This window comes from Eumetopias jubatus, unplaced genomic scaffold (assembly GCF_037043125.1).
Source record: "Eumetopias jubatus isolate StellerSeaLion01/CBP00866 unplaced genomic scaffold, mEumJub1_p1.0 scaffold_7, whole genome shotgun sequence".
Classification (NCBI taxonomy): domain Eukaryota; kingdom Metazoa; phylum Chordata; class Mammalia; order Carnivora; family Otariidae; genus Eumetopias; species Eumetopias jubatus.
This window is the reverse complement of record NW_028274813.1, coordinates 86,069,042-86,085,130: the sequence shown is the minus strand read 5'-3', so window position 1 is coordinate 86,085,130 and position 16,089 is coordinate 86,069,042. Positions and strand designations below refer to the sequence as shown.

At 37.6% G+C, this 16,089-nt stretch overlaps 1 protein-coding gene across 2 annotated transcripts in view; it reads right to left on the bottom strand.

The window, feature by feature from the left end:
* The window catches only part of GOLM2 (golgi membrane protein 2), a 119,049-nt gene that overhangs the window by 60,212 nt on the left and 42,748 nt on the right, over positions 1 to 16,089 (bottom strand). For both annotated transcript variants that reach the window (XM_028126726.2, XM_028126727.2), the window contains exons 3-6: positions 15,659 to 15,761; positions 13,839 to 13,929; positions 10,255 to 10,399; positions 9,662 to 9,742 (exon numbers count right to left, since the gene is read on the bottom strand). In XM_028126726.2, coding sequence (XP_027982527.1) covers positions 9,662 to 9,742; positions 10,255 to 10,399; positions 13,839 to 13,929; positions 15,659 to 15,761 — 420 coding nt within the window. The remainder of the gene's footprint in view (positions 1 to 9,661; positions 9,743 to 10,254; positions 10,400 to 13,838; positions 13,930 to 15,658; positions 15,762 to 16,089) is intronic.

Below are 16,089 nucleotides of genomic sequence, written 5' to 3'. Positions count from 1 at the left end.
AGATGGCAGAGGAGTAGGAGACCTAAATTTCGTCTGGTCCCAGGAATTCAGTTAGATAGGTATCAAACCATTCTGAACACCTACAAACTCAACAGGAGATCAAAGAAAACAATAGCAGCAACTCTCTGAACAGAAAAGCGACCACTTTCTGGAAAGAGGGACCCAACAAGCGGCAGATCCGGGGAGACACCCCTTCCTCCCCAGGGAGGAGCAGTGCACCACAGGAATCTGCTGGGTTTGGAGACTCCAAATGGGGTCATGTGCCACAGACAGAAGCGCTCAGTCACAGGCCAGGTGAGCACAGAGTGCGGCCAGAGACCGGGGAGACCGGAGTGATTCACTGCCTTTTCTCTGAGGACTCACTGAGGAGTGGAGCCCTGAGCTGTTGGCTCCTCCGGGACCAGAGATTAGGAGGCCGCCATTTTCATTCTCCCCCTTTAAGCTGTAGGGAAAGCTTTCAGGGAACAAAAGCTACCAAGAACAAACCCAAGCAGATTACTTAGCCTCTGGCTCTTAGCCAGAGTACTTAGCCCCTTGCCTCTGGCAAGGGCGGTGCAATTCTGCCTCCAGCAAAGACATTTGAAAATCACTGCAACAGGCAAACCGCCCCCCTCAAGAAGATCAGCAAGAACAGCCAGGCAAGAACAAGTTTATCGATCAATGACAACAGCAGAACTCCAACACTAGGGGAAAATAGCACACAGAATTCATTTTTTCTCAGGATTCTTTAGTCTTTTCAAAGGTAATTTTTAAAATTTTCCTTATTTTTATCTGTTTCTTTTTTTTAATTTTTCTTTTTCCCTTTTCAACCAAAATCTTATCAATCCCTTTTTTTAAAATCTTTTTTCATTTTCATTTTTAGAACCATATTCTATTCCTTCATTGTAGTTAACCTTATTTTTAATACATGTATAAGTTGTTTTCTCTTTAAAATTTTGGGATACAGTTTATTCTAACAGACTAAAAGGTACCCTAAATCTCTAGTATATGGTGTTGTTCTAGTCTCCATCCTGATCACATTCTCTCCCTTTTTTGTTTTTTTTTTTAATTTCCCTTCTTTCTTTTTTCAACCAACTTCTTATCAATTCCTTTTATAAACTCTTTAATACTTTTCATCTTTACAGTCATATTCCATCACTTCATTGTATTTACCCTTATTTTTGTACGTATATAAGTTTTTCTTTCTTTAAAATTTTGGGAGGCAGTTTCTTCTAACAGACCGAAATATGCCCCAAATCTAGTGGGTGACTGATCTATTCATCAGCCTGATCATATTCTTTTTTTTTTTTTTTCTTTCTTTCTTTGCCTTTCTTTTCCTCCTGGTTTTAGGTCTCTTCTGATTTGCTTAGTGTACATTTTTCTGGGGACGTTGTTACCCCGTTACCATTTTATTCTCTCATTCATCTACTCTCCTCTAGACAAAATGACAAAATGGAAAAACTCACCTAAAAAAAAGGACAAGAGGCAGTACTGACTACCAGGGACCTAATCAATACAGACATTAGTAAGATGTAACTAGAATTCGGAATGACGATTATAAAGATACTAGCTGGGCTTGAAAAAAGGCATGGAAGATACTAGAGAGTACCTTTATGGAGAAATAAAAGAACTAAAACCTAACCAAGTCAAAATCAAAAGGCTATTAATGAGGTGCAATCAAAACTGGAGGCTCTAACTGCTAGGATAAGTGAGGCAGAAGAGAGAATTACTGATAAAGAAGACTAAATGATAGACAATAAAGAAGCTGAGAAAAAGAGAGATAAACAACTACTGAATCATGAGGGCAGAATTCGAGAGATAAGTGATACCATAAGACGAAACAATATTAGAATAATTGGGATCCCAGAAGGAGAGAGAGAGGCAGAAGGTATATTTGAACAAATTATAGCAGAGAACTTCCCTAATTTGGGGAAGGAAACAGGCATCAAAATCCAGGAGGCACAGAGAAACCCCTCAAAATCAATAAAAATAAGTCAACACCCCCACATCTAATAGTAAAACTCACAAGTCTCAGAGACAAAGAGAAAATCCTGAAAGCAGCTTGGGACAAGAGGTCTGTAACCTACAATGGTAGAAACATTAGATTGGCAGCAGACCTATCCACAGAGACCTGGCAGGCCAGAAAGGACTGGCATGTTATATTCAGACCACGAAAAAAGAAAAATATGCAGCCCAGGATACTATATCCAGCTAGGCTATCACTGAAAATAGAAGGAGAGATAAAAATCTTCCAAGACAAACAAAAACTAAAAGAATTTGCAAACACGAAACCAACCGTACAAGAAATATGGACAGGGGTCCTCTAAGCCAAGAGAGAGCCTAAAAGTAACATAGACCAGAAAGGAATAGAGACAATATACAGTAACAGCCAATACAATGGCACTAAATTCATATCTTTCAATGGTTACCCGTAATATAAATGGGCTAAAAGCCCCAATCAAAAGACACTATCAAAAAAAGCTATCAGATTGGATTAAAAAACAAGACCCCCTGATATACTGCCTGCAAGAGAATCATTTTAGACCCACAGACACCTCCAGATTGAAAGTGAGGGGGTGGAAAATCATTTACCATGCTAATGGACATCAAAAGAAAGCTGGGGTGGCAATCCTTATATCAGATAAATTAGATTTTAAACCAAAGACTATAATAAGAGATGAAAAAGGACAATATGTCCTACTTAAAGGGTCTATCCAACAAGAAGATCTAACAATTGTAAACATTGATGTCCTTAACATGGGAGCAGCCAATTATATAAGCCAATTAATAACAAAATCAAAGAAATACATCGACAACAATACGATAATACCAGGGGACTTTAACACCCCCTCACGGAAATGGACAGATCATCTAAGCAAAAGATCAACAAGGAAATAAAGGCTTTAAAAGACACACCGGCCTGCAGAGATATATTCAGAACATTCCATTGCAAAGCAACAGAATACATATTCTTTTCAAGTGCCCATTGAACATTCTCCAGAAGAGATCACATCCTAGGTCACAAATCAGGTCGCAACCAGCACCAAAACATTGGGATCATTCCCTGCATATTTTTGGACCACACTGCTTTGAAACTAGAACTCAATCACAAGAGGAAAGTCGGAAAGAACTCAAATACATGGAGATTAAAGAGCATCCTACTAAAGAATGAATGGGTCAACCAGGAAATTAAAGAATTAAAAAAATTCATGGAAACCAATGAAAATGAAAACACAACCCTTCAAAATCTTTGCGATGCAGCAAAGGCAGTCCTAAGAGGAAAGTATATAGCAATACAAGCCTTTCTCAAGAAACAAGAAGGGTCTCAAATACACAACCTAACCCTACACCTAAAGGAGCTGGAGAAACAGCAGCAAATAAAGCCTAACCCAGTAGGAGAAGAGAAATTAATAAAGATCAGAACAGAAATCAATGAAATAGAAACGAAAAGAACAGTAAACGGATCGACGGAACTAGGAGCTGGTTCCTTGAAAGAATTAATAAGACTGATAAACCCCTGGCCAGACTTATCAGAAAGAAAAGAGAAATGACCCAAATAAGTAAAATCATGAATGAAAGAGGAGAGATCACAACCGACACCAAAGAAATACAAATAATTATAAGAACATATTGTGGGCAACTATATGCCAGCAAATTAGATAATCTGGAAGAAATGGATGTATTCCTAGAGATGTATAAACTATCAAAACTGAACCAGGAAGAAATAGAAAACTTGAACAGACCTATAACCACTAAGGAAATTGAAGCAGTCATCAAAAATCTTCCAACAAACAAGAGCCCAGGGCCAGATGGCTTCCCAGGGGAATTCTACCAAACATTTAAAGAAAAATTAATACCTATTCTTCTGAAGCTGTTTCAAAGAATACAAGTGGATGCAAACCTTCCAAACTCATTTTATGAAGCCAGCATTACCTTGATCCCAAAACCAGACGAAGACCCCATCAAAAAGGAGAATTACACACCAATATCCCTGATGAACATGGATGCAAAAATTCTCACCAAAATACGAGCCAATAGGATCCAACAGTCCATTAAAAGGATTATTCACCACGACCAAGTGGGATTTATTCCTGGGCTGCAAGGTTGGTTCTACATCCGCAAATCAATCAACATGATACAATACATTAATAAAAGAAAGAACGAGAATCATACGATCCTCTCAATAGCTGCAGAAAAAGCATTTGACAAAGTACAGCATCCTTTCTTGATTAAAACTCTTCAGTGTAGGGATAGAGGGTACATACCTCAATATCATAAAAGCCTTCTATGAAAAAACCACAGCAAATATCATTCTCAATGGGGAAAAACTGAAAACTTTTCCCCTAAGGTCAGGAACGCGGCAGGAATGTTCACTATCACCACTGCTATTCAAGATAGTATTAGAAGTCCTAGCCTCAGCAATCAGACAACAAAAAGAAATCAAAGGCATCCAAATCGGCAAAGAAGTCAAACTCTCACTCTTTACAGATGACATGATACTTTATGTGGAAAACGCAAAAGACTCCACCCCAAAAGTGCTAGAACTCATACAGGAATTCAGTAAAGTGGCAGGATATAAAATCAATGCACAGAAATCAGTGGCATTTCTATACACCAACAACAAGACAGAAAAAAGAGAAATTAAGGAGTTAATCCCATTTACAACTGCACCCAAAACCATAAGATACCTAGGAATAAATCTAATCAAAGAGGCAAATGATCTGTACTCAGAAAACTGTAAAATACTCATGAAAGAAATTGAGGAAGACACAAAGAAATGGAAAAACGTTCCATGCTCATGGATTGGAAGAACAAATACTGTGAAGATGTCAATGCTACCTAGAGCAACCCACACATTCAATGCAATCCCCATCAAAATACCATCCACGTTTTTCAAAGAAATGGAACAAATAATCCTAAAATTTGTATGGAACCAGAAAAGACCCCGAATAGCCAGAGGAATGTTGAAAAAGAAAAGTAAAGCTGGTGGCATCACAATTCCGGACTTCCAGCTCTATTACAAAGCTGTCATCATCAAGACAGTATGGTACTGGCACAAAAACAGACACATAGATCAATGGAACAGAATAGAGAGCCCAGAAATGGACCCTCAACTCTATGGTCAACTCATCTTTCACAAAGCAGGAAAGAATGTCCAATGGAAAAAAGACAGTCTGTTCAACAAATGTTGGGAAAATTGGACAGCCACATGCAGAAGAATGAAACTGGACCATTTCCTTACACTACACACAAAAATTGACTCCAAATGCTTGAAAGACCTAAACGTGAGACAAGAGTCCATCAAAATCCTAAAGGAGAACACAGGCAGCAACCTCTTCGACCTCAGCCCGCAGCAACTTCTTCCTAGAAACATCGCCAATGGCAAGAGAAGCAAGGGCAAAAATGAACTATTGGGACTTCATCAAGATAAAAAGCTTTTGCACAGCCAAAGAAACAGTCAAGAAAACCGAAAGACAACCGACAGAATGGGAGAAGATATTTGCAAGTGACATATCAGATAAAGGGCTAGGAATCAAAATCTATAAGGAAGTTATCAAACTCAACACCCAAAGAACAAATAATCCAATCAAGACATGGGCAGAAGACAGGAACAGACATTTTTCCAAAGAAGACATCCAAATGGCCAACAGACACATGAAAAGTGCTCAACATCGCTCCACATCAGGGAAATCCAAATCAAAACCTCAATGAGATACCACCTCACACCAGTCAGAATGGCTAAAATTAACAAGTCAGGAAACAACAGATGTTGGCGGGGATGCGGAGAAAGGGGAACCCTCCTACACTAGTGGAAATGCAAGCTGGTGCAACCACTCTGGAAAACAGTATGGAGGTTCCTCAAAAAGTTGAAAATAGAGCTACCATACGATCCAGCAACTGCACTACTGTGTATTTACCCGAAGGATAAAAATGTAGGGATCCAAAGGGGTATGTGCACCCCGATGTTTATAGCAGCAATGTCCACAACAGCCAAACTGTGGAAAGAGCCAAGATGTCCATCGACAGATGAATGGATAAAGAAAATGTGGTGTGTATATATACAATGAAATATTATGCAGCCATCAAAAGGAATGAGATCTTGCCATTTGCAATGACTTGGATGCACACTGTTGAATCACAGATCTACACTTCTAAAACAAATAATGCAACATATGTTAAGAAAAAAGAAAAAGAAGAAGATAGCAGGAGGGGAAGAATGAAGGGGAGTGAGTTGGAGGGGGAGACGAACCATGAGAGACGATGGACTCTGAAAAAGAAACTAAGGGTTCTACAGGGGAGGAGGGTAGGGGGATGGGTTAGCCTGGTGATGGGTATTAAAGAGGGCACATTCTGCGTGGAGCATTGGGTGTTATGCACAAACAATGAATCATGGAACACTACATCAAAAACTAATGATGTAATGTATGGTGATTAACATAATAAAATAAATAAATAAATAAAAATGCAATGACTTGGATGGAACTGTAGGGTGTTATGCTGAGTGAAATAAGTCAATCAGAGAAAGACATGTATCATATGACCTCACTGATATGAGGAATTCTTAATCTCAGAAAACAAACTGAGTGTTGCTGGAGTGGTGGGGGGTGGGAGGGATGGGGTGGCTGGGTGATAGACATTGGGTAGGGTATGTGCTATGGTGAGCGCTGTGAATTGTGCAAGTCTGTTGAATCACAGATCTGTACCTCTGAAACAAATAATGCAATATATCTTAAGAAAAAAAAAAAAGAAGATAGCAAGAGGGGAACAATGAAAGGGGGGAATCGGAGGGGGAGATGAACCATGAGAGACGATGGACTCTGAAAAAGAAACTGAGGGTTCTAGAGGGGAGGGCGGTGGGGGGATGGGTTAGCCTCGTGATGGGTATTAAAGATGGCACATTCTGCGTGGTGCACTGGGTGTTATGCACAAAGAATGAATCATGGAACACTACATCAAAAACTAATGATGTAATGTATGGTGATTAACATAACAATAAAAAATTTAAAGAAATAAAATCATTCCATGTTCATGGACTGGAAGAACAAATATTGTGAAAATGTCTATGCTACCTAGAGAAATCTATACATTTAATGCAATCCCTATCAAAATTCCATCAACTTTTTTCAAAGAAATGGAACAAATAATCCTAAAATTTTTATGGAACCAGAAAAGACCCCAAATAGAGGAATGTTGCAAAAGAAAGGCAAAGCTGGTGGTGTCACAATTCCGGACTTCAAGCTCTATTACAAAGCTGTCATCATCAAGACAGTATGGTACTGGCACAAAAACAGACACATAGATCAGTGGAACAGAATAGAGAGCCCAGAAATGGATCCTCAACTCTATGGTCAACTAATCTTTGACAAAGCAGGAAAGAATGTCCAAAGGAAAAAAGACAAGTCTCTTCAACAAATGGTGTTGGGAAAATTGGACAGCCACATGTAGAAGAATGAAACTGGACCATTTCCTTACACCACACACAAAAATAGACTCCAAAGGGTTGAAAGACCTAAATGTGAGACAGGAATCCATCAAAATCCTAGAGGAGGGGCGCCTGGGTGGCTCAGTCGTTAAGCATCTGCCTTCAGCTCAGGTCATGATCCCAGGGTTCTGGGATTGAGCCCCGCATTAGGCTCCCTGCTCCACGGGATGCCTGCTTCTCTGTCTCCCACGCCCCCTGCTTGTGTTCCCTCTCTCGCTGTGTCTCTCTCTGGCAAATAAATAAATAAAATCTTTAAAAAAAAAAAATCCTAGAGGAGAACACAGGCAGCAACCTCTTCAACCTGAGCCGCAGCAACTTCTTCCTAGAAACATCGCCAATGGCAAGGGAAGCAAAGGCAATAATGAACTACTGGGGCTTCAAGATAAAAAGCTTTTGCACAGCAAAGGAAACAGTCAACAAAACCAAAAGACAACCGACAGAATGGGAGAAAATATTTGCAAATGACATATCAGATAAAGGGCTAGGATCCAAAATCATAAGGAAGTTATCAAACTCAACACCCAAAGAACAAATAATCCAATCAAGACATGGGCAGAAGACATACAGAAACATTTTTCCAAAGACATCCAAATGGCCAACAGACTCATGAAAAAGTGCTGAACATCGCTCGGCATCAGGGAAATCCAAATCAAAACCTCAGTGAGATACCACCTCACACCAGTCAGAATGGCTAAAATTAACAAGTCAGGAAACAACAGATGTTGGCAAGGATGTGGAGAAAGGGGAACCCTCCTACACTGTTGGTGGGAATGCAAGCTGGTGCAGCCACTCTGAAAAACAGTATGGAGGTTCCTCAAAAAGTTGAAAATAGGGCTACCCTACGACCCAGCAATTGCACTACTGGGTATTTACCCCAAAGATACAAATGTAGTGATCCAAAGGGGTACGTGCACCCCGATGTTTATAGCAGCAATGTCCACAATAGCCAAACTATGGAAAGAGCCAAGATGTCCATCAACAGAAGAATGGATAAAGAAGATGTGGTGTTCATGTACACACACACACACACACACACACACACACACACACACACACACACACACAGAGGAAAATTATGCAGCCATCAAAAAGAACAAAATATTGCCATTTGCAAGGCCTGCTTCTCCCTCTCCCACTCCTCCTGCTTGTATTCCCTCTCTCACTGTCTCTCTCTGTGTCAAATAAATAAATAAAATCTTAAAAAAAAAAGAATCACTGGATAACTTCATTACTTCACAAACCATGCTCATTCTAACTCTGCATTTTAAAATTCCTGTTATTGCTCTCGTCCTTACCTTTATTTTAGGGGCATGTACTGTGGTGAATTGGAAACCCCAAAGAAGAGACATAAAAGAATGTGAGAAGATAACAAAACTATAGAAATGAAAGGATTAATATTCATTCATTTGGACCTCAGACACTCAGCAATTTCAGCCACATACAATGACCTATAACCACAGAAGTGATCCCTCAGGTTGAAAAGGAATAAAAATAGCCAAGAAGAATCAAAGACATGCTGTTACTTCCAGTTTTTCACCACAATAAATTGGAGTCAGCACGGAGGAGTACCTATGACAACTAAGAAACATAGAAATGGCAAGAAAAACAAAGAGACCAGGGGAAAACAAAAGAAACAAACAAAGAAAAAAAAACACTGAACAGGACTAGAACACCAGTAGTGACTTCAAGTGGAACTGTATAAGAAGCAGACACATTAATGAAGAAAGAAACAGACACTGAACAGCAACGGCCATAAAAGAAGAAAAAGAAAAATAGGGTATAAACTATTCAAAGTGTGGGGTAATTAACTGAAAGACAAGCCAAGTCTATAGGACTTGGGTATTACCATGCCATATTAAAGCACACCAACAACACAGCAATCTGGGAACATATCTTGTCTCAAAGATATGAGCCATATGTACTTTTACTAAACACAGATGACTCTAACATAGTGTAACTGTCATGAGCAGTAACTCTGAGTCAAGAAAATGTTCTAATATGGTTGATTCTTATCAACACAGAAACAAGTGCTTTAGCAAAATTCTCCAAAACAATTGTATCCTAAACAAGTCCTGGCAATTAATGGGTAGTTAATTAACAGAAAATATAAATCTTCCAGAGATCTATGACTTTTCTCAAGTGACTATGACCTCTACTCAAAAGGAGAGTAGGGTAAATACTCTGATAACTTTTACTTACCAGTAGGAAGATCTTCAACTTTTGCAAGGTCATTCTCTTCTATTCCAGGCATTCCTGCATCACCACCTCGTTTGATTTGTTCTGCCCAAGTAACAAAGATAAAATTCTTTTTTTAAAGATTTATTTCTTCTAGAGAGAGACAGACAGACAGATCAGAGGAAGGGGCACAGAAGAGGGAGAGAATCTCAAGCACACGTCATGCTGAGGGCAGAGCCCAATACAGAGCTTGATCTCAGGTCCTTGAGCCAAAATCCAGAGTTGGCCGCTTAACTGACTGAGCCACCCAGACACCCCAATAATTCTTTTTTTTCCCTTATATGAATTGAAAGTGTTTTGAAGGAATGTAATAATCAGTTTCTAAAGCAATAGGCTAAATTGACTGCATATCTTTATATCTTGCTTTGGACATAGCTGTAACTCTAAAACAATTTACTTTTTTTTCTTCTCTATCAAGAGATCCAAATTTGAAACAACACTGACACCTAATCATAACTGAACTAAAATCAAGCAATATTCTTTATGACTGAAAATGTTCACTTCAAAGTGAGTTAGAAAAGTCAATATCCTATTAACACAAAACAAAACAGTAATACCTTTCCCATGTGGAATATGATTGCTTGAGGGTTCTTCATTCTTATCTGCAGCATTCTCAGCTACTCTGGGAATGTTTTTAGGTACTGCATGATTGTTTACACCCAATTCATTTCCATCTTTTGATTCAAACTTGTGTGACTTTTGCTGTTAAATAAAGATTTGGTAATAGTAAATATTTTTCGGTTCAAAAGATTAAATAATTGACACAACTACCAATTAAATGTTCTGAAACAGTTCATTTTTTGAAACATATACCATGGGTCCAAATTCCAAACACTTGGAGATGTGGGATATAATACTATTTTCTGTTCCGTTTTTTAAAACCTAATATGAAATAAAAGAATAACACTTTTTAAAGTCTCTGATTATGGTAAATGATCTAAAATGTTAGGCAGAGGTAATTCTCTTTGGCTATGCTGAAGGAGTGATGCTGCAAGAAGACAGTCTTGCTTGGAGGTTGCTAGGGAGGCCTACAGTTGGGCATCATCCTAGGTGCTATGGGCAGGGTGGGTTCTCTATAGGCCTATGTTGTAATCGAGCAGGATGGTGGACTACAGGGAGCTGGCACATGGGTGCCCCCTCAAGTGTGACAGACGGCTAGTGACATTGCCAAGCTTTTCCAGAAGCAGAAACAGCAAGGGTGGAAAATAGGCAAACTTCTTCTTAGGTGCACGGGCCACCCAACCATAGGAAGTAACAGCAGAACAACACATAGGTCAGTATTCCTTCCAACATGCTTCTAACCCAATCATCTCCTTGGAAACTTGAATCTTCAGATAACTGGTTAGGCCTGACTCAATTCTATCGGTGGGCCAGTTTTGCCTTTTATACTGGTTGAGTGGCCTCAGTGGAAAATTGAGAGTGGCAAGGAGTTAAATACACATACTTGTGTTGCCACATAGGTCCTTCTACTTAAAATTTAATGCATATATAAACGCTCTGTCATCTCTAAAGCATTATGCAATGTAATCATTAGTAATTTTATAAAAAAACAATAGTACTAAAAAATCTAAAGGAAATCTAGAAAAACCAAGTCAAATTGTAAGAATTTGTCACAAGAAAGAAGAAAAGGTGTTTTGACAATCAGGTATTCCAGTATGCCTGGCAGATAAAATTCACAATAAAAATTTGCACTGTGCTTCATAGTTTACAAACTGCTTTCAAATCTATCCTCTAGTAAAGTGAACAGTTTGGGGAATAATGAAGTCAAACTGAGGCTTAAAGAAGTTTAGTAGTTCATCCAAGGTTACCAAGTTGGAGAACTGTGGAGAAAGGATTCAAACCACAGTCTTCCTCACTCCCACATTTCCTGGGAGCCAATTCTGAGCTTAATATTCAATGAGTGAAATGATAACACTGAAATTTTTGAACATGTCAATAGGAGGGCCGAGGGTAAGAAAATCTAAGAGGTACAATCTGAACAGGCAGCCTGTATATCTCTGCATTTCACTATAATGCTGTATCATAAGGCTATTTCTATAGTACTCTTTATAGATGTGGATAAAACAAATAATATTAAGCAAAACTTAAAGTCAACAAACTACTGTTCAAAAATACTTTTCCATTTAAAATAGTTAATAAAGGTGTTGTCCCTTTGATGCATTATTAAAGATAGTACCTTTATGTGAATGGACAATAACAAATATTCTTAATAAAATTAGATGGCTTTCTAAATGCAATGTTAGTGATGTGGTAAGGGGGCCACCTGAACGTTTTTTAAATAAAACTTTTTATTCTGAAATAATTTTAGACTTACAGAAAAGTCATTACCCCTCACCCAATTTCCCTTAATGTTAACATGTTACATTAGCATGGTCCATTTGCAAAACTATGAAACCAACATTAGTACATTATTAACTGAACGCCAGACTTTATTTAGATTTCACTACTTTTTCCATTATGCCCTTTTTCTGTTCCAGGATCCAATCCAGGATACTATATTTCATTTAAGCCCTCAGAGGCTCTTTAGTCTTCTCTGATCTACAACAATTTCTCCTCCTTTGTAGCATGAAAGCAGTAAACAAACGAGTATGGCTGTGTTCCAATAAAATGGTATTTACAGACACTATGAGTTTCTTATAATTTTCCAATGTCATGAAATATTCTCTGGTTTTTTTCAACCATTTTTAAATGTAATAACCGTATTTTGCTTAGGGGTAGTATGGAAACAGGCAGCAGGTGGGATTTAGTCTGCTGACCCCTTCATCAGAGTTAAGTTCTAAGACAGGCATGTGCTTGGTTAAAAAAAAATAAAATCCCTGATTACAACTTATACTTGTTTCATATAGCTTCCATTAGATTTGTTCCAATGAAAAAAAAAACAACTGAAATTTCACCGAATCAACTTATTAAGGTAGTAGAACAGGGAATGAAGGACAGGGAGTAGGATTAGGCAGCTGGCCTGAAAGGTAGGGCTGGTGTGCTACCCTAGAAAGGAGCAGTTCTCCAAGCCTCTCCAGTCCTCCCACTTTGTTCCATTTAGGGCAAAATAAGGGTAAACAAGAACTGGAGAGGACATTAGTCAATTAATAATATAAAAATAGCCTAGTACACACTTGCCTGGAAAAAAATGGAAAAGCTCTCTCATCTGTGCTTCCTGGGAGAACAGAAGAGAGTAAATTTATCCCCTTATTTATCTATTATGCTTGTAATAATGCAATTACAACAGCAAACCCCTCTCCTCCTCCTGTGTTCTACTGTGCTCCTCTAGTCACCCAGTGTCTCACCCAGTGTCTCAGGAATGCCTTCAATGCCTCTATGCTGCGATGGTAGCTCACTCAGACCTGTCATCTTCCAACAATCTATGTTCACATCTCTCCAAGGTAGACTGCAGATGGGAGCAGCTAGTCTACTTTGTAGATTCAAAAAATGAAAGAGAGAAAGAACACTGCCCTCGATATCATGCTCTAAAATAGTGAGTTAGCTAAGAACAAAAATCTGGTTTCCTTAACTTCTTGGCCTGTAGGTAAGATGTTACCACTTTTCACTATTCCATCTCTCTTTAAATCACAAGACTTTTTACAAATCATGGTTAAGTCAGATAAGATTACAAGGTGCAAAAAAATGAATGTCCTAGTGATCAGTAATTTTCAAATTCCTTCCATTTCTAGCAGGGGCTTCATAATATATATCAAATGAAAATGGATAAATTAATAAAAGAATTTGCCACCCCCAAAAATATGAATCAAAATAATGGCTAGTGTTTCATTTCTGTGTTTTAAGAAAGGAATTCAGAATAACAGAGATTGATACTTAAGGAAAAGGTGTCTCAAGTTTTTTCTATTTCTCAAAAGCATAAAATAAGAAGTAACTGATTTGTCAATAGAGTTGTATCCACTTTACAGTCTGAGAAATATATTAATAGCAAAAATATTTAACTCAAAATTCGTTTTAAGAGTTGAGGTTATATTTTTGCAGCTGTCTAATTTACTCAGCAATAAAAACACTGCAAGTCATTTTCAGAAACTGGCAAGCTAGAATATTTAAAAATACAATGTTTTATGACAAAAGTACATATTTTAATTTCTAAATTACAAGATTTATCACAAGAACATATTCTGATTTAAGTATTTTTTAAATTTACCTTTTGTTCCTGCAAAAACTGGTCTGCTAACTTTTTAATATTTTCTTCATGCTGTGCTCTTAACTCCTTGATCTGTTGTCCACACTGAAAACTAAATTACAAAGTCATTCTTTTAGGCTATATTATCTTAGATTGACTTCTCAAAGTTGTCTAGAAGTTGAAAACATATTTATAAAGATAAAGCATTCAGTTAGCAAGAGAGTGGGCACAAAAGGACAAAGAACAGATATAAAAATAGCTCACAGTCAAAATTCTGAGAATATTTGAATCCTTAATAGAGGATAAAGAATACTGATAAAAATAACTAAAATAACAGAAATTAGAAAGATGAAAAATTATTTTTATAAATTGCATTTATAAAGAAACAATTATCAAAGCCAACTTCAAACACAGAAGAGAAAAAACATAGAAAACCATGAGACCAATATATAGTAACAGATGAGAAAACCTAGAATTATGAGAGTTGATAAGGAGTGGCAGCAGATGATTCATCCAACAGATAGCATTTTCAACACAACAGTAAGAGTTCTAAACCATAAGAATAACAAGAATGGAAGGAACCAATAAATAAGATAGAATGGAGTCATCAAGAAAAAATGTGAAGGAACAGAACAGATAAGGATTGGGAATTTTCACTGGACAAGTGGCCACAGAATACAAATAATACCATTCATGCAAAAAGAAACAAATAGTTACAAAATATACAGAAAAATGTTAACTTTCACCATTAAAAGTACAATTAAACTTCCTATATGTATATATGGTAGTACTTTATTCCTATACTAGCAAAATTAAGTCCGAGTTATAAAGGTCAATGTTGGTAGAGGTATGGGAAAATATTTACATTGTAAATTAGTACAACCATTTCAGAAAGCAATCTTTCATGTATGTGATAAAAGCAACAAAACCAACAAAACATTCTGTCTCAGGAATACTACATTTGAGAATATACACCAGTGAAATAACATAAGAGGGAGAAATCCTTTTTGCATAAAGGTTTTTATAGCTGGTATTCATAAGAGTAAGATAAGGAAAACTCCTACTACAGTCCAGCAACTGGGAGAGATTAAACAAACTTTGGTACATTAACACGCTGGAATAATATATATATTACCTTTGAATATGCTAACTCTCTAATTCTATAGATATATTGAAAATTATTGAATACTATTAGGTTAAAACACATACATATTGATAACCTACAAGAGTAAGAAGCCAGAAATGGATACATGGTGCTTGAAAATATGGTTCATCTTTCTAATTTTGGGTATGTAGACCTAAAAAAAACCTTTCATTATAAAACTAATTAAAGACATAAGAAAAGTTTTTAAAGAGTGATTGCCAGAAAGAGGTTCCCCGACCTCCTCACCAACTGAGTGTAGAGGTATACGCAAGAGGACTGAAATGCAGAGCAGAAGCAGCAGCTCGCACTCAGTCCCTCAGCTGTTCTGGGAACACCTCTCAGTGTTGGCTTCGTCTTCTGGATGCCCCTCATAGAGAACCACAGATTCTCCTGTTGGTCTTTGCACATCTAATGCAATGAAACTCAGGCCTTGAACGATTTTCTGGCTCACAACAAACTCTTCTACATGGGCAGACTACACATATCTTGTAAAAGATATTTTCATGGCGTTTAACATATCACAATAAAAGAGTGTGGGTCTCAAAGAGGCACAGAAAGACAACAGAAAAGGAATTTAAAAGACCTAAGGAAATGAAAGAAGAAAAGAAAAACAGAAACCAGAAAGGAAGAAATAAATGGTCCAAAAGTTGGACAGATATCCCAGATTCATAGCTATTTGTTGCATATAGCATCTCACCTCTCATATTCTAACCTCTTCACAAGGTAAGTAGTGTTCTTCCTATAGTCCTGAAGCTGGTCTTCTTGTCGAAGAAACTCCTGACGAAGTTCAGCAAGTTGCTCTATCCACATAAGGTAAGAATCAAAGGAATAAAGTTTACTCATTCTAATACTTTTTATCAAGAAGTTATGGGATTTTTAAAATTTATATACACTTCTCAATTTCTTTACTCAAACTCTCAGGCAGTTAAATTATATAATTAGTACCACATTTAATTGCCTTTTATAACCCATGGGCAATAAAAAATTTTTTTAAGATTTATCTATTTATTTGAGGTGGGGAAAGGGAAGTGAGCAGGGGGAGGGGCAAAGGGAGAGGGAGAGAATCTCAGGCAGACTCTGCACTGAGAAGGAGCCCAACGGGGGGCTCCATCTCATGACCCTGAGATC